This window comes from Hippichthys cyanospilos, chromosome 11 (genome assembly GCF_059441005.1).
Source record: "Hippichthys cyanospilos isolate Australia breed blue-spotted pipefish chromosome 11, RoL_Hcya_1.0, whole genome shotgun sequence".
In the NCBI taxonomy this organism is placed as follows: Eukaryota; Metazoa; Chordata; class Actinopteri; order Syngnathiformes; family Syngnathidae; genus Hippichthys; species Hippichthys cyanospilos.
Window position 1 is genome coordinate 21,934,333 of NC_142379.1, and position 19,185 is coordinate 21,953,517.

The 19,185-nt window shown below is 41.5% G+C and overlaps 1 protein-coding gene across 1 annotated transcript in view; it reads left to right on the plus strand.

The window, feature by feature from the left end:
• Positions 1–284: 284 nt before the first annotated feature.
• The window catches only part of kcnj5 (potassium inwardly rectifying channel subfamily J member 5), a 48,159-nt gene continuing 29,258 nt past the window's right edge, over positions 285–19,185 (plus strand). The window contains exons 1-2 of the mRNA XM_088427120.1: positions 285–551; positions 16,267–16,352. Of these exons, the coding sequence (XP_088283246.1) occupies positions 16,290–16,352 (63 nt within the window). The 5' untranslated portion in view covers positions 285–551; positions 16,267–16,289. The remainder of the gene's footprint in view (positions 552–16,266; positions 16,353–19,185) is intronic.

The following is a 19,185-nucleotide window of genomic DNA, read 5'->3' on the forward strand; positions in this document are numbered from 1 at the left end:
AGACATTTTCCGGCTAATGATTACTGTATACCACACTCCTTCTCTCTATTGGCACTGCCTTGTCTGCATCTTCAATGCAACATTGTTTTCTTCCTTGCCCCTGCAAAATGCTATTTGACTTCACAAGCAGACATATGTACAGGTGAAGGGCAACTCCTGAGAGAAAGTGGGTCCAATTGTGTGTGTATGTGCGTGTAGGGGTGTGTGTGTGCACGTGTGTGCGCATATGTGTGCTTGCGTGTGTGTGAGCATGCGTGTGTGTAAGTAGCAAGAGAGAAGCAATCCAGACAACGGGAACATATTTACATCCCCTTGTCTTTTTCTATCTCTCTCTCTCTCTCTGACTCTGCCTCTATCTATCCCCACCCATGGTTCCCTGGCTGAGACACAGAGCCCTGCCTCACACTTGATATAGAGCTGTGAGGAGCAGAAGGAGCCGGGAGGCTATAGAGGATAGCCAAAAGCCAGGAAAAAAAGAGGTTCACAGTTTTGGGGAGAGGACTAGTGATGAGATGCCTCGAAGGGAAAGCTACTCCCACAAAGACTTGAAGGTAAGCCTAATACTCATGGCTGATGATAGCAGTATTACTGTATTGGTGGATGGCTGTTTTGCATTATATGCTTACACAGCCATTATCCCAAATGGAGTGTCTTGCCAAATGAAAAGTGTACATCACTCAGGGGAAAAATTGTGCAGATGAGGTCGCTTGAAGGAAGAATTAAAGCAACAAATATAGATTGGAAAAAAAAAAAGAAGAAACCGCCTGATCCCTCAAGGGAAAAGAAAGTGTTCATGGGGAAAGTGGTCGATTAGCATCTTCCATCCACATGCAATCTAATCACATCAACGCATCTTGCTTTCCTCATCTTTTATTGCCGGTGTGACTCTGGTAATGCTTAGATCAGCCAGTGCCATGCATCTGCATGCCCTCGGAGGTGGTGGGGGCAAAGTTATGATAGGGGTTTGTGTGATGCTGAAATATAGCGAGAAGCTGGTCGAGATCCCTTTGTGTGCTAGTTGCGCTTAGTGCATTGCAAGAGCTTTCAGCGTGAAGGTTTATCTGCATTACTGCAAGCACATGAAGAGTAGAGTGTAGGGGCTAAAGAAACACTTGACGTTTTTGCTTTTAGCTATTCAACGGGAGCGGGAGATAAAGCAGTGGATACCAGGGTCGTAATATCTGCAGGCTGCCTTTTTTATGAATATTCAAGGGTACACCAAAGCATTCAATGAAAATCATGTATATTGACTCCCTTGGAACCAGAATCTCAACCACACAACCCCTCGGTATTCACTTGAACATACATCCGGAAAGGAGTTGCTGTAAAACTTTTATGGCAATGCAGTGGGCTGAGAGGGTGTATTACTAAGTACAGCTCTCTCGAAGTCTTAGTCCGATTGCTATTGTCTCATTGGGGAATTTAGAGGCAAGCGTCTCTGCAATGTGCAGAATCAATCATCATTTATTAAAGTCTCTCCCTTGGGGATTAAAACACACACACACACACACACACACACACACACACACACACACACACACACACACACACACAAAAAAGAGAGGTGTTACTGCTTTCTTAGTTAAATAGAGGAATAGTTCGAATGGCCTGAACTCCAAATGCAGTAACAAGTCCTTTGACAATCCTCACAGGCTTTCTTTAACAGCATAATCTTTAATGAACTCAGAACTGCTTCAGCCATTATTGGCTGTTTCCAGAGTGCTGGGGGATGTGTGAACAGCAAAGACGTAATGGTTTCTGATTGAAGGCCTTTTGACCTTATTATATCTGCACATCATTGTAGCTGCAACTCAGCGCTCTTCTCCTGTTAGGCTATCTATGACCACATATCCCTAATCAACGGGCAAAAGAGAGAAAAGGTTTGTTCATTAGGAGCCCTTCAAAGTAACTGTTAAACATAAAGTGGATCAGGTAATGAAACCAGGATTGTATGTCTCAAGGGGACATTAGGGGAATGACAAAGGTCAACGGGAGTCTGTTTGCTTACACTACACCAATGCATTTATATTGCAAGTTTATCCAGAAATAAAGACATATCAATATATCTGTGCATAACCAAGTTCTTCAATATACATTATAGTTGTTATTTAAGTCACAAAGTATTAATAGACTATTAAGATACTATCCCAGCTACCGGGTTATGCTGCTTTATGCATACCTTGGCAGTCAACATTTTGTATTTTGCTGTTATGTGATGGAGCATTTTTTGACCACTTTGCCTTCACTTTGAAGTCGGGCTCAGCCCAAACCAATTTGATTGGGTTCAGGTCGGGTGACTGTGACTAAAAATGTCTAATGACTACATTGGACTAGCAATTAGTAGTTTAACTTAATTCACTTGCTAAAAGACACTAATTTTCCAAGGAAGATAACCACCAAATGGTCTTTTTTCTTCGTTCTTGAATGCAGCACAAGAGTTAGTGACTCGGATCGCCAGATCAGATTGTCTTTGTCCGCCGACATACGAACATTTGATTAATATTTTCCAGTGTTTTCTTCTTGAAGTACTAAACCTGGCACTCTTGAACACAAGTGAACTGTTGTTTGAAAAAAACATTTTTCCAGTTATGTTGGATGGATGGATGGATCGACAGATAGATAGATAGATAGATAGATAGATAGATAGATAGATAGATAGATAGATAGATAGATCCAACTCTCTCAGAGTCGTTATGTCGTGGGACTAGACACTTCAACCAGACTGCCTGCATTGGTAGCAGTGAGGGCTCTTTGGTGGGAAAAAAAAAAAAAAAAGGCACTCATTCTTCAGTCAGCTACGTCAGGGGTCCCCAATCCCCGGTCCGCGGACCTGTACCGGTCCGCGTGGGCTGCACACGAAATAATGTTTTGGAGATGATTTAGTTTAATGGTACGCGCACACCGAATGCGAACGAGGTGAAAAAGCGGAGCGTTTTGTATTGTAGTCAATGGAGTTCACGTGACTGGGCGCGGATGCACATCGGGCGACGCGATGGACGCGAATGGAGCAACGTGAATGGCCGCGCACAGTCAGGAGAAGCAAAATTTCGCCTTTCTCGTGAAGTTAAATTTTTTTTACATTTTCTGGGTTCCGCGTCGCCACAGCCAATCAACTTCAGGAACATTCAACGGCTCACGCAGTGGGCAGGAATGAATAAAGGCGGCTGCTTTGCGGTCACCGCGAGCCAACACGGCCAGCTGAGCTTTCAATACAAAACAGAGCCAAGCAAGAGCACTCACCTGGCTTGTAGAAAGGCGGAAGCGAGAACTTGAGACAACTGGTATGTGCAGCGTTTGCTTCACTTAACAGCTGTTGAACCGTAGTTAGTGTGCTAAGCTAACAATAGCACAGCACAGTCACTTGATTGTGACATTGAAACTTTTATTTTTTGGCAGGCGAGTATTGCCGCAAAGAATGAAGGTGCTGTCGGCGAAAATATTGGCTCACATCCCAGAAAAGTGAAAGTTCTCAGCAATGCTCTTCTTTCCGGATCTACCATAAAGCAAGCTCACTCCCCTGACAACTGACAACTGATCACAACCTGGTAGTATGTTGGCTTCGATGGTAGGGGATGAAGCCTGTGGGACTCCAGAGGCAGATGACAGCTGGACAGAATACTGCAAAGACCTCCTCAATCCCACCGACACGTCTTCCCTTGAGGAAGCAGAGTCTGGAAGCTTCCGAAGTGGGCTCCTCTATGAGATCCCCCCCGGAGTGTCTAAAGCAGGGGTCTCAAACCTGCATGTTTTCCATACTACTCTCTTAAACACACCTGATTCAAATTTTTAAGCTCCTGCAGAGCTTGCTGATGAGGTCATAATTTGATTCAGGTGAGTTAATGACAGAAGCATCAAAAACATGCAGGATTGCAGCCCTCGACGACTGGAGTTTGAGACCCCTGCTCTAAAGGCTCTGGATGTTGTGGGGCTGTCTTGGTTGACATGCCTCTACAACATCATCGTGGAACAATGGACCAGCTCTACACCCTGGGCAGGATCCTCGAGGTTGCATGGGAGTTCGCCCAACCAGTCTGCATGTGCTTTGTGGACTTGGAGAAGGCGTTGGACCGTATCCCTCGGGGAGGTCTGTGGGTTGGTGCTTTGGAAGTATGGGGTACCTGACGCCCTGATACGGGCTGTTCGGTCCCTGTATGAACAATGTCAGAGTTTGGTCCACATATCAGGCAGTACGTCAAATCCGTTTTCAGTGAAGGTTGGACTCCGCCAATGGTGCCCTTTGTAACCAATTCTGTTCATTACTTTTATGGGCAAAATTTCTAGGAGCAGCCGAAACGTTGAGGAGGTACGGTTTGGGAACCTCAGCATTGCATCTCTGCTATTTACGGATGATGTGCTGCTGCTACCTTCATTAGGCCATGATCTCCAACTCTCGCTGGTGCGGTTCGCAGCCAAGGGTGAAGTGGCTGAAATGAAAATCAGCACCTCCAAATATGAGACTAGGTCCTCAGTCCAAAAAGGGTGGCGTGCTCTCTCTGGGATGGGAGTGAGGTTCTGCCCCAAGTGGAGGAGTTCACGTGTCTTGGGGTCTTGTTCACACGTGAGGGCAAGAAGGAATGGGAGATCGACAGACAGATTGGTGCAGCGTCCACGGTAATGCGGACGCTATACCGGTCTGTCCTGGTGATGAGAGAGCTGGGTCGAAAGGCAAAGTTTTCTGGTTACTGGTAGATCTACCTTCCTGCCCTCACGAGCTGTGGGTGGTGACCGAAAGAATGAAATCCCGGATAGGGTGAGAAGTTCCGTCATCACGGAGGGACTTCGTATATATATATATATATATATATATATATATATATATATATATATATATATATATATATATATATATATATATATACAACAAAGTGCAACCCTTCAAATCGAAAAGGGTTATATAGGCCTATACAGTAATTCAGTTCTCTGCGCAGTATTAAATTTACCATCGAGTCTTGTGCAAACTGCGTGGCTATATGTTTGCATGCTGTTCTGCATAATTGCTATATTCTCTTTAAAGTTGACAAGAGTTCTAATCCACAATCTTTAGAGCATACTGTACATGCTCCTGTTGGAGAAACATGGTTAATAAGCAAAGTGTTTTTTTTTTCCCCCCATAGAGTTGTTATTCTCATATATTTCGTTGTTTGGCCACCGTTCTTTCCAGCTATGAGGTACCCATCACACCTAGAAGCCCAGATGTATTGTATGCCATGGATCTCAGCAAGTGTCTAACACCAAGGGTAGATTAGAAATATTTGAGGGTTTGAAGAGGGCTGCAGTCTAGCTCCCATTGTTGCCTTTGAAACCATCCAGGTTTTGAATAACACGGAGAACATACTATCATTTCAGACACTCACATAAGACTCTGGGACCGTTGGCTTGAATATTTAAAAGGTGTCAGGACATTAAGGTAGAGAGGGACTGAGCAGTGCAGAGAGAGATAGAATGGGGAAAGAGATACTGAGAGTGATTGGGAGAGTTTGGCCTATCACTAGAATAGCTGTTCCTCAATCAGTGTGAGAGGGATGTCTCAATGCTGCTGTGTCACTCCGGAAAAGGTCACCCATGAGAAGGGTAAAACTTGATACACTCCGCTCGCTATCAGACATAATGGGAAAACAGAGAGGGAGGGTTGGCATGAAGTTTGTACATGCGAGTATATGAGCCTATCAGTGTTAGTCCGGCATGGAGCCAAACTAGCTAGGGATGTTTTTAGTCATTTGACCCGCTCAACCTCAAAGTGTCACGAGGGAACAACTATAGGGATGAAGTCCTATTTATTTTCTGGCCTCATCAAAGCCAGCGACATGAATGTGACACTTCAAAAAAAAGTAACTCATTGCATTAATTCTAGCAAAAGTACTGAAATAAAAGGGAAAAAAACATGAAGCACTTTTTTTTTTTTTTTACTTTTTTGCTTTTGCACATTTTTACGTTTAAATTTTAGGGCATATTCATTATTTCTCAAGGGGGTCCATTTTTCGGGCTTCATTGTGTGTGTCTTTTTTTTCTAATACAGTGTTCCCTCATTTTTGCAGTTAATGGGGAGAGATCCCTAATCAGCCTAGTAGGAATTTTCATGCATGTGTATGTGGGGACTAGAATGTTTTAAATGTGAAATGTATTTATACTTCGGATTAGGGTTATTATTACATATTTGAGACAAAGATTACTACAGTACACATACTAATTTAAATCTTAATTAATTAAACCTTACACACTGACTGTACAGTTATTCCTTCCCATTTCCTCGTTTCAATCCGTTGGCTGTAGTTGGGGAAGAAGGATGGTTCAAGTTGTCCTCGGAGTAACGGCCCTCAGATGTCCAGCTAGATACCAAGCACAGTTTACAATTGAAATTCCAATTTATTACAAAACGTAAGCTTCCCAAAGCTTTCATCCTCACCGCTCTCCCATAAGCCGTGCTTGTGTGCGATCCTCACTCAGACAAGCACTGGCGAGGGCACAAATTGGTCTGGTGCTCATTTTGTATACTCACATGTCAACTGAGGAACTTTTTGAAAGGGTTTGAATATTTGTCTATATCATGAATACAAATTCATACCTCACGCACATGAACGGCCTGGTGGAAGAGCAGCTAGCAGGTCTGCCTCACAGTTCAGACTCCCAAGTTCAATTCCAAGCTGTGTGAAGTTTGCATGTTCTCTTCGTGCCTCCGTGGGTTCTCTCTAGGCTTTCCAACTTCCTCCCGCATTCCAAAAACATGCATGATAGGTGTATTCGATAGTCTAAAATGTTCTTAGGTGTGATTGGGTGCATGAATAGTTGTCCATTCCTGTGTATCCTGCAAATGGCTGGCAACCAGTTCAGGGTGTCCCTGGTGAGGAGAAGTGGCTTTAGAACCCTAGTGAGAATAAGGGGGTGTGGAAAATGGATGGATAGATGGATGGATGACCTCACACCACCACAGATTCTTGTGCACTGTATAAAATTACCAATTATTTATACTTACCAGTTTGCAGTCGTCTAGTTCACTAGCTGTGGCTGTAAGTAGGAATGGGTGAACGTGATTAGACGAACAAAAGCTGTGATGCCTTATTCTCCTTTTCAGATTTAGGATTCAAAAGGGAGCCAATCACAATATTGCTTAACACACTTAAAAGCACGTATTTTTGACATGAAATCTGTTGCATGTGTGCATAGTTGTAGGATTCATCATTGAATTCAGCTTATACGAGTCTGGGGTTGTGTAAGGTAAGAATTTTAATACTAATACTACTGTTATCAATGCAAACAATATTCATTAAAAGCTTTCAGTCACCCTCTTGGTAACAAGACAAATATTTGTTACCCTCCCAAATCACCAAGATAAAATACCTACCATTCAAAATTGCTGTGAACCTCAGTCAGTTACTGACATTTTGTCAGTAGTGGATCGTAAAAACACCGTCGTTGGCTCTGCCTCCCACTCTGCCTCCCACTCTGAGTCCAAACTGCTACATTAGTGACCCCGACAGCTTCGCTGAAGTTTCCGAGGCCGAGCGTATTTCTGTGGATTACGGGATGGCGGGCAATGTCGTCCTCAAGCTACCGGAGTTTTGGGTGTCCGCCGGGGCAGCATGGTTCACGCGAGCGGAGGCTCAGTTTGCTCTCTATGAGGTTATGGATGATGCCACGCACTACTACCACGTTGTGTCAGCACTTGGCAACTCCACAGCAATGAGGGCTGTGAGTCTCTTCTCATCACCTCCCCCGCAGAATAAATATGAGGGGCTCAAAAAGTGTACCTGGTCAAGATTTTTGAACTCTCTCAGGCCGAAAGAGCTAGACAGCTTTTTGAAGCAAGGACTGGGAGACAGTATACTGAACTTATGGAGAGAATGTTGAACTTGCTGGTCCCAGAGGAACCCAACTTTCTCTTCATTGAGCTGTTCCTGCATCACTTGCCTCCACACGTGCAAAGTGGTCTCGCCGGCACGTCGATTACAGAGCCGCGCGCATTGGCGAGGAGGCAGATCATTTCTTTTTGGCCACCCAGCGCTATGCTCCTGAGGAGTCGGCCCCGGCACGGACATTTGCCCTCTCCACTGCAACCGCGGCACCTGGTAAAGCTCGCACAACCTGGAACACCCGAGAGGCTGTGGGTTAGTGTTACTTTCATGCACGTTTTGGACCCAACGCTAAGAAGTGCCGCCTTCCTTGCATGTTTCCAACAGCAGAAAACCCCAAAGCCTGTGTTCAGTCGCAGCCTTGAGAGCAGATGTGGAAGGCAGGCTGCTTTTCGTCAAGGACACACTGTCGGGGCGCGATTTTCTTTGTGACAGCGGCGCCCATTGGAGCGTTTTGCCTGCCACGATGGAAGATGCTGCAGGTGGCACGCCTTGTCCACCCTTGTCGGCTGCCAACTATGCCCCCATTTGTACGTATGGCACTAAGACTGTGGATTTGAGCTTTGTGGGTCAACATTTCACTTGGGAATTTGTCACAGCGGATATCGGTTTCCTGATGCTTGGTGCCTGAGAAATGGTGGACACTGTGACTCTTTCCTGAATTACATGTATCCGCGATGCAGGGCGATACGAGGGTCTTTCCAGCTTGCTATCTGTGGATGTCTATTTGCGGCTTCTGAGCAAGTTTCCGTCCCTGACAGAACCCTCCTTTGCAGCCACCAAGACCAAACGCGGAGTCAAGCATCAAGTTGAAACCAAGGGGCCTCCCGTCCACGCCCAGACCCGCTTAACCCAGACAAGCTGTCCGCTCCCAAATCTAAATTCTCTAACATGAAGCACATTGGCATTATTTGTCGTTTGGACAGCCCCTGGGCCTTTCCTCTTCACATGGTCCCGAAAGTGTATTGTGGCTGACGCCTATGCGGAGACTATCCGGTTTAGGGTTCCTGGCGATTTCATTCCAGAAGCTACATGTCACTGATCTCCATCCGGACAGAGGTTTTCTCTGTCATGAGCTGCTTACTCATTCTTACCCTTCCCTACTTTGCATTATGGCAAGCCAGTGTCCTGGGTGCTTCATTACCTACGCTCGACTGAGTTCGTCTTTGTCCGCCATGATGCCCACCGGATCCGCTGCGCCGCCTCTACAACGGGCCATCTAAGCTCCTCGGGCAGGGAGACATATCACTGGTCCTTGACATGGCCGGCCAACTCGAGACTGTTTCTATTGACAGAGTAAATCCAGCTCACATGGACATTTTCAGGCCTGTGGGTTCTTCGGACGCGACGAGACCCACTTTGTTTGTCCTGGTACCACATGGTACCACGTTGGTTCAGTGGACTGTTCTTCGGCGACCCCCCTTTCCCCTCGTGCGCCTGGGGTTGTTATGCGTAGTGGACGGGTCATTGTTCCTCCCAGGAATTACAGGGGGAGGGGGGGGGGGGGTGTATAGTGGGTCATGTATGATTCACCCACGGAACTGTGGTTGGGAACAGGAGTTCAGGGGGAACAATAATACTGAGGGAATCTAGAAGTCTAGATACACAAGTTGAGAAGTGGTTGAATGATGCGTTTTTGTACTGTTGTTGGCGAATGTCATTGAAAACACCGCTGTTGGAATTCACATTGACTCCACCTCACACTCCGAGTCCAAACTGCTACACCATCATGTTTAACGTTGGAAGTAGTTAAAATTAAGTTATTGATAAAAAAATATATATAAAAAAAAAGAGAAAAACATGTTGCACAACTGTAAGCTAAAGGCAACCTTGAGACATAGCATTCATCGAAGCCAGCCCCGCGGACATACAGTGGAAAGTTCAAATCTACTCGCTTTTTTTTTTCTTTTTTTTAAACGCACAATGGCTGAAGAAGAAAAAATGGAAATTGGACCGGCACGACTTTCAGCTTAGGCGTCCATGTCAATAAAAAAGGATTTATCGTTGGAAATGAAACGCAGAAACTCCACAAGTCATTGAAGTCTTTCTGAGGAAAGAAAGAAGAATGGATTTTGTATTGAAAGAAGTGGGAAACACGTGTTTTGGTGAGTTGAGCATTTGATTCATTTTTTTTTACTTTTAACTTGTTTGCGTAAGTTTATCTTGAAATAAAAATGAAATAAAAAAAATATAAAATGATGTTCTTATATTAAAGTGCGGTTTGTATTTTGGCGTACAAGCCCACGGTAAGCTATATTCAAAATACAAACTTTAAAAAATGACTGAAAACAGAATACTTTTTTCCTGAATTCATTGAGAAGCTTTGTGAGTTTCCCACACATGCTGTCTGTCAGATGCCTGTCACGTCACTCTGCCCTTTGCTTTGGACCATCAATGTCAACACTACATTCCTGTGTGGGCCGGATTTGTGATGTGTTCCTCTGACTTTTACTCTCCTGCGGTGCCTCTCCTTTGCTGGTTGGCGATAAAATTGATTGGTGCTCGCGACCAATGACAAGGAAAAATCAGATAGTGATAGATCGCGAATTAGCTAAAATAAGTGTATACATAACTGTTTAACACCATTAATTACAGTGTATTTTAATTATCTTGCTTCTGTAGTGAATTAAAAGTCACTGTTTTTAATTATCACTCAGGGGCTTTCCAAATTAATTGCCCCATGTAGGTTGACTGGTTTAAAGGTAGGATAAAGACAAGGTAGTCCATTTTTCTCTAGCTTAAATTATGTGTTTTTCAATCATAAACATATTAGCGTCCATTTTCAATACCAAAATCAGAAAATAACTAACTTCCAAAATGACCCCTAGAAATGAATAATAAGGGAAGTGACAATATTTGTCCATTCATACGTTAAAGGGCTCTTATCATGTTATTTTTAACTTCCCAAAGTGAAATTTATGTTTATAAATTATATTTGGCACATAGGCCATTTTATTTTCTGAAATATGAGTTTTATGGTACTGATATTTCTAACCAAAATGTAAAATGCTGTCTAGCCCCCCTTCATGCCTTCATTCAATGCCAGCTCACCATAAAACATCCATCCATCCATCCATCCATCCATCCATTCATCATCTTGACCGCTTCTCCTCACGAGGCTTGCAGAGCGCTGGAGACTACCCTAGCCGAGTGAATAAATGCAAAAAATGTAAAGCGGCAGCACAGAGCCATTTCTTTTATCAAAACGGTCCCGTGGGAAACCAGTATTCATAACAACAGTTCCGCCCACGAGTGAAATATTCTGTACTGACATTGTCCAGCCGTGTGCTCCCAAATATGCATGTTCACCACTTCAGAATTTTCTACAGTAAAACATTGTAACTAATAAATGAAACATTGCTGTTCACTTGGTGGAGTGGGTGTGAAATCTTTCCTCCTCAAACAGGGAACTAAAACGAAATTAAAACTTGAAGTTCCGATATACAGACGCTTTAAAAATTAATACATTTTAAATTCTGATGGCACAATGACAAACTCGTTAGCACATTCACCTTATAGGTTGCATGGGTTTGCTTCCAGCTCTAGCCTTCCTGTGTGGAGTTTTTCATGTTCTTCTGTGCCTGAGTGGTTTTTCTCCGGAAACTGTTTTTGTGACCTCATTTAAATATTGTAACTTTGTTTTTGTGTTGGATCAAATTGTACCATCAGTCCCACTGATGGAAGGAAATTCCCATTGTGAAGTTCACAGAGCACATTTGGAAGCCCCTTTCTTAGCTCCATTGCAGTTAGTCAGATGACAGATGATCAAAATGACTCTTTTGAGTATAGCTTTCGAATGTTCAATTCCAATTTATATCAAACACTGGTGAGTTTGGAACCTCTTCTGCAGTTCATGCCACCTAGTTACTGTATTGTATTGGCATAATGTGTTTTTGAATATTCATTCAAATTCTTTGAGGTATTGAGCTACATTTTTCCATGCACAGGAGCCAGTGGTACTTAAGCATGTTCCTGATTTGCAAAGTGTTTGATGTTGCACACTGAAGCAGACTACTGAATCTTAACCCATTTCACCCCATCGGTCACAATAATGACCATAAAATTATCTGTCGTTTATAAGGCTTTAAAAATGTTGTCAAATTAGTTTTCAACACAATTTCCTTAAATACTGAAATAATACAATGTCTGGTTGAAATGTGTGCCGTTTCATATGATTAGTGAAAATTGTCACATGACCAGAGCTGTTTACTGCCTGGTTGCACCTTGAGAGGAAGATAACTGCCTCAAAGCTCCGAAACAAAAGTTCAGTAAAGTATGTTAAAATAAACATAAGAAAAATATTTTTAATGCACATAATCTTTAAGCTGTCTATTAGCAATATATGCATTTGCAGTTACTGAAATTGGTTTGGTGTGTTTGCACAAAGAGTAATTATGTTAACAGTCACAATAGTGACCGATGGGCTATTGTGTGCATTAATTTTTATACATACAAAATGCTTGTTGTACTACACATTTTACTTATATTTTTCTTTTAGATACACATTAAGTGAAGTTTCTTAATATTTTGGGTGTACGTGTTGGCCCAAACGAGACATGCAACATTGCAGATATCCATGAGAAAATGCCATTCTCAGTAACTGTGATAGTGATGGGTCAGATATGGACTATGAGTGGGACATTGGTCATTTGCTAACCAGGATTTTAAATGCATGTGCTGAACTAACAGGGACAGATGATGATGAAAAGAACAACACTGATTATGAACTCCCCCTCTACCTTTCCACCAGCCCTCCCTTACCACCTTGCACTATGGAGAAGGGAGAATACATAGCCTCTATCAGCCAAACCATACAGCCACAAGGGCAAAATTACAGGTGATCAAACACAAAGATCAAGACAGAAACATCATTTGTGACCATGGCCTTCCCTTCCCCACTGCTCCTTTTCCACCACCTTCAACAGTTGAAGGGCCAAGGTCTTCCAGCCACCAGAGGAACAAATATAAAGGACCTCTGAGGTCCTATAGCCACCGGAGAGACAAGGCTAAAGAAAAGGGGCCAGTATGAGGACCCTCCAAGGTGCTCTGGCAGCCAGCGGGATAGGTCAGGTTAGAATACATTTTGCATTAAAGTGACACCCTTGCAAGTTGCTTTCAAATAAAGAATCAGTGTTAGCATATTTTGAATATTTTGATCTTTTGTCTTTGCCTTGGTTTCAGTAGTCTTCATATCAGCGATATATGTCCCAGTTCCTGACCAAACACTCTATTTCTGTGATTGCTGTCAAAATGCAGAGAAATTTACTTACTCAGCATCTTTAATTGAGAATACAACATATTATCCCACCGGTAAGGAAACACATATTTTCATCCACTCTTTCACATTAAAAAAAAAAAAAAAAGTTCTTTGATTATTTCAAACCGTTACCAATGACACATGATTCAAATGTTTTCATGTTAAAATAACCTGCCTCAGCACATTAGGCAGGCCTCCTCCCTGCCTGTTTTTAAATCACTTGTCAAAACCCACCTCGTCTCCTTGGCGTTTAACACTTAGTAAGACAGTGGACTTTTTACTTTTTACCTTTATTTTATTCCTTTATTCTTTTATCCCTATCATTTTATTCGCTATTTTATTCTTTTTAGCCTTCATTTTATTCTTTGTTTTACCCTTACCCATTTGTCTTATCAGATTTAGCGATTTATATCAGTGAGCTATTGTGTCTGTTTTTACGATGTTCTTATTGTTTTGTACAGCACTTTGGTCCGCTGTGGCTGTTTTAAAGTGCTTATCAAATAAAGTTGGATTGGATTGAATTGAATTGTAGATGTTTTCATGTTGAAAAAAAATGTGGTCCTAAATGAGTTAAATACCAGAATACACCAACCATGAGCACTGTTTTCTTACCATTTTCTATTGGTATTTTGCAAATTCCTTTGGTGAATCTCTAAGATGGGTTTTCTAAGTTTTGAGGAATTCTAATGTCTGTAATTTGGTGTGGTCCCTTTGTCACAATTTGACAAGTGTTGTGTGATTAATCGTGGCTACCACACAGGGAGGGTCATCTGAAACTTTTCAAGAGCTCAACGTTTCTTCTATTGAAGTGACATCAGGCAGTGGTAAAACAGACGTTGTATGAAGATGTGTAGAGGCCTCAAACTGTAATGATGGCAGGGCTGCCATGCTCCTGCTGCTGCATTGAAGCATGAACAAATTTTGCATTTAATTTAAATAGCACTTTTCGCTGATACCCGAAAACCCAACAATATAAAAACAAGAAAAAACGAATGTTCTGTGATTGTTGGATATTTATTTATGTTATTGCATTAAATCAGATCATATCATGATTGACTTAAAGGGAGAACAAATCACTGGGATCTTAATGTTACAATTACAGTCCCTGCCTTCATCTGAAGATAAATCCTTGTTCTTTTGTTCTTCATGTAGCTTATGTGGCCCTAAGATTTTTTACAAAAAACTTTTGGATTGAAAAGGACATTGGGAGAACCACAATGTACAGTGGGCCCCCGTGTTACTAACTTAATCCGTTCAGCGGCTAGGCTTGTAACTCGAATTGGTCGTATGACGGCAATCCAAACCTATGTTAATTAGTGAATGCGTGCAACGCGTGCAAAAACCTTAGGTAAAAACATCACGACTTTATACACTTATTAAAAATTAGTAACATAATCTCCCGTACAGTTAAATTTAATAACATAAATATACAAAGGAAAAATGACATTTACCTTTGGGGCGGTGTGACTTGAGCTGGTGGTGGGTGGAGGCGGAGTGGAGCAGAGACAAACCCGCAGAATTATTATTTTTTTTTTTTCTTAAACGAGAACTTTTCTTAAACGAGAACATATCACCAGCGATTTCCTTCTCTTTAATCCATAATAGAAGAAGCCTCTCCGTTTTGTGGTCGACCGAGGTCCGTCCCCTGACAAGGAAAGTCTTGCCCTTAGAAGACTTGCTTGCTATCATAGCTTTCTTCTTATTGAGAATTGTACATATTGCTGAGCGGTTACGGCCATACTCACTAGCAAGGTTAACTATGCATGTGCCTCGTTCATATTTTTTTATTATCTCCTGCTTCGTTTCTATTGTCATCATCCTCTTACTTCTTCCATTACCGCCACTTGCAATTTTAGAAGCCATGTCTAACAGATAAAGTTTGCAAAGTCTTCACAACACGCCCGACCAGCTATGCCATCAAGCTAGATGAAGGAATTCGGCCAATAGCATATCGGCATTTCTGTGATTGACGTGACGCCGGCCAATAGCATATTGGCATCTCCGTGACTGAGACCGTGACTGTGACCTTAATCGACCAATAGCATATCGGCATCTCTGTGACTGAGACCATGACTGTGACCTTATTAAGACTAATAGCATATTGGTGTTACCGTGACATGTGAGAAAAGTTGTTTCTGATGATGCAACAAAGTGAAAAAAATAGAGCAGGCACACTGACCGGATTGTTCGATGGTTCGTAAGACGAAAGGTTTGTGCATAAGTGGGGGACAAAAAAACGCTGTGGTCCACGTCGTAAGAGGAAAAATACATAAAACAGGGGGTTTGTAAACCGGGGGCCCACTGTATTTAGCCTGTTGACTTCAACGTTCATGCAGCAAGAATACCCTATGATAGACACTTAACATTAATATATATTTGAAAAAAAATAATGAACAGCCGACTTCACTGCTCCTGATTGATTAAAGTGACATACAGAATATTCAAGTAGCAATATATATCACCGTCTTCCAAATACAAATGGTTAGCTTTTTATCTGACAGGACCAGTAAATGTTGACCAGCTCTAACACCGACTTGGGCTGGAGGTGGACTTATATCATTAAAGTACAAAAACTAACAAGGTACTGTAGTTCTATCAAATAAGACAATACAGTAATAATAATAATAATAATAATAATAATAATAATAATAATAATATATTAAAATAATGCTGATACATTGTTTCCAAAGAAGTCCACCTCCCACCCAAGTCCATGTTGATGCCATCTCGTTTGCTTTTTCCAGGTGACTACAACAAGCAATCTGATTGGAAAAGAAGCAGTCAATCAATGTACTGTTGCTGGCTCTGATTGGCTCGCTTCGTGGAACATTCGTGACATGTGTCCCGAACAGAGTGCGCAGAGGGGACACAATTTAATCGAGAGTCGGAGGGAGAGAGGGCTATCGTGACCAAGCAATCAGATTTTGAGCGAGCAAAAAGTTTTTCTGTGCTCAAATCCATCATTGCGTGCTCATTTTTTTTTTCTGTGCTCAAAATCTATTTTCACCCACTCAGTATTTTTTTTCTGTGGTCAAAATCTATTTTTGCTCGCCCGTGATTGTGGCACAAACAAATCTTGCTGCTTTTTATTTTAACGATACAATTAATAAATGACAAATCTGGTCTGGTGTATAATTGCAACGTTGTTCTATGGTTCTACAGGTGTTAAGCAGTCTCAGTTGAGAATGGCAGGAGATTCCAGACTTCTCATGGACCACAACATGGAGATAGGTGTTACACCTGCACAGGTAAAACTAAAGGACCAAACCTATTCATGCAATTGACTGCTGAGTACATGTGTAAAGGTTTTGGCCCGCAGGAAGATTTTCTATGTCTCCCGGAAAGATATTGATTTATTATTTGAACCGGCCCGCAAGGCTACTGCATTTCGCGGGGTGCAAGTTTTTTACACACACCAGTACTACTTTCTCCACAATGCAACGGTTGCACACCTGAGCACTGTGGCTTAAGATTGCTGTCAAAAAGACAATTCGTGAATCCCTAAATTGGGATGAGTTTGAATTGTTTTCGCATAAGTATGACTCTAAATTTTGTTGAGTTTACGAATTGAAAACTTGTGAGTGCAAGGTAATTTGAATACAACTCGTGTTTGCACGACTATGACCTCAAGAGACACCACTTTACATCTTTGCATAAATCACTCCTTTGGATTTGTGGATAAGATCCTTTGCATTTGTGGATCTGAGCCTTTGGATTTCAGTTGAATATGCAAATTGAGGTGACATCACACCAAGGTACCAAGGTAGCAAGCGACCAGGCAAAGTCAGTCGATGAGCAAATCATCTGTGCCGCTTGTCAAGCATGCATACATATTTTTGACAGACATCCAATTCTAAACATCACTATGTTATAGTTTTTCATCGTGAATGTCCAATTTATTTGTAAATGATTTAATAGAATTGGACTGAAAGGCTCATGACCGTAGCTTACAAATTAATGACCTGTGAATCCAAATCTATGTATTGTTTGAAAATCATTCATGTAAATTATAAATTAGTCCCTCACAATGTTTCTTTAAGAGATTACCTGCCACATAAGCACAACAATAAATAAGTAAACAACAAATAACATAAATTCTTTATTTGTAATTCATCTTTATTTCATAATAGGATTCCACTTCAGGTATCAAGACCAATTCAAAGGAAAAGGAAAGAGGTTTTCCAAATCAACTGCAGTGCTTGTTTCTGCAAGTAGAGGTCATTAGCTGTTACAGAAGCTTACCAACATTACGTAATTTTTCAAATTACCCAAATGGCCCACAAAATCTCATTTCCAAAAAATGTGCACGTATTATCCTTAAAATTGAAGCGTGATGAGCTATTGAAAGCTTCTGTTTTCAATTTGGCCATTTTTCTCTGCCCAGGCATGTGCAGCTATGAAGGCGATGTGCTGCTATGCAGACTAATTAACTATGAATATGAATCTGAATCTACAGAATGCTGAATAATGTGAGTCTTCTGTGTGGAGAAAGTGTAGGGGTAATGAAAAATTATTTTCTGAGAAGACGGCATTATGGAATGAAACACATGGACAAATACATTAATATGGACATGAAACAGGCTACTGAAGGTGGAAGAATTTAAAGGAGGTCTTAAAACTCAGCAGGCTCTGTTCAGAAAAGCTGCTTTCTCGTCAGAAGAGCTCACAAAATCAGTCTGGCCATTTAGAGTGGGATTTTATCAAAACCTTTATTCTACAAGTTTGTGTGATGCAGTTTACCCAGACAAAAGGCAACTCTTTTTAAAAGTGAGCCTGAGCAGGAACACTGTTGCTGAGCATGTCCATCTAAAAGAGCAGTGCTGTGATAAAGGGAAGAGATTTCATCTGTGAGATACAGTATGTTGTATGGTGAGTGTGGAAAAACTTACGCCCTGAAGTCCCCCTAGATAGGAATACATTACCACTGATTTTTTAACTATGATTTAAAACTATTTCACTTAAATGACTGATAGAAAATTGCTGGTATCATTTATTTCTTAGAAGAAAATTAGAACACTTTTGCCATTTCCCTGAGAAAATATACTGATGGTGCCTTGAATTATATCGCCTTGTTCATTTAATGTGCATGTTGTGGGGATTTTTATATAAAAGGGAAATTTGTCATTTGTACCTGTTGAAAATGAACAGTTACTGACATAGCCATTAAAAAATATTGCTTTATTTTTCACGTCCAGTCATGTAGTAATATATTTATGTTTTCAGTAGGTTCAATTAGGTGCACAAGACCAGTGGTTTTCAAAGTGGGGTCCATGGCCTGACTGCAGGGGCTCCGTGAAATAATTTGGGTTTTGGGTAAAAAGAAAACAAAAAAGTCTTACCTAGATTTCTTTTAAAATCAAATTCTTTTTCGAATGTAAACTCTCCAATGTTATCATGTTTGATCATGTACAGATTAGACTTTAATTAAACATCCGGGCCACTGATAATATGACCGCAGCTGAGCGAGACTTCAAAGAAAAGGGGTTACTGCTCACTTACTGTGCAGTGTATAAGGTTTAATCATTCAAGATTTAAGTAAATATATGTACTGCAGTAATATTTGTCTTAAAGACTTTTCACATTTAAATAAAGATGCTGCTGCCAACCGACCTCCGGCTGAACATCGTGTTGGTGTTGTGTTCTCCTTTGAAAGAAATGGCTGCAAGTCTGTCTTTTCAAGTGTTTTGGACATTGTTTTGGCCTTGTGCAGTTTACCCTTGCTAGCTCCGACCATCTTTTATTTGCATCATGCTCTTGGCAATGCTCTAATTAGCATATGAAAAGATCGCAACCTTGCTTGTATAGCTAAAAGGCATTATGTAAGGCTTGTAGGTGTGCCTTATAGTGTGGAAAATCGGGTCATTGTTTCGTTTGCTACACTGGCTTTAATACAGCCTTGCAGCTCTGATTGCAAAGTTAATTATAAATATTTACAGTAAATAACTTCCTTGATGATACGTTGATTGTAAATATGATGTATTGGAATCCATGTTGTTTTTATCCCCCCAAGATTAAAGGTTCCATAATGATATTAGGTCCTGTTGATCACCTACATATACTGTATTCATTTTGTCCAGCATT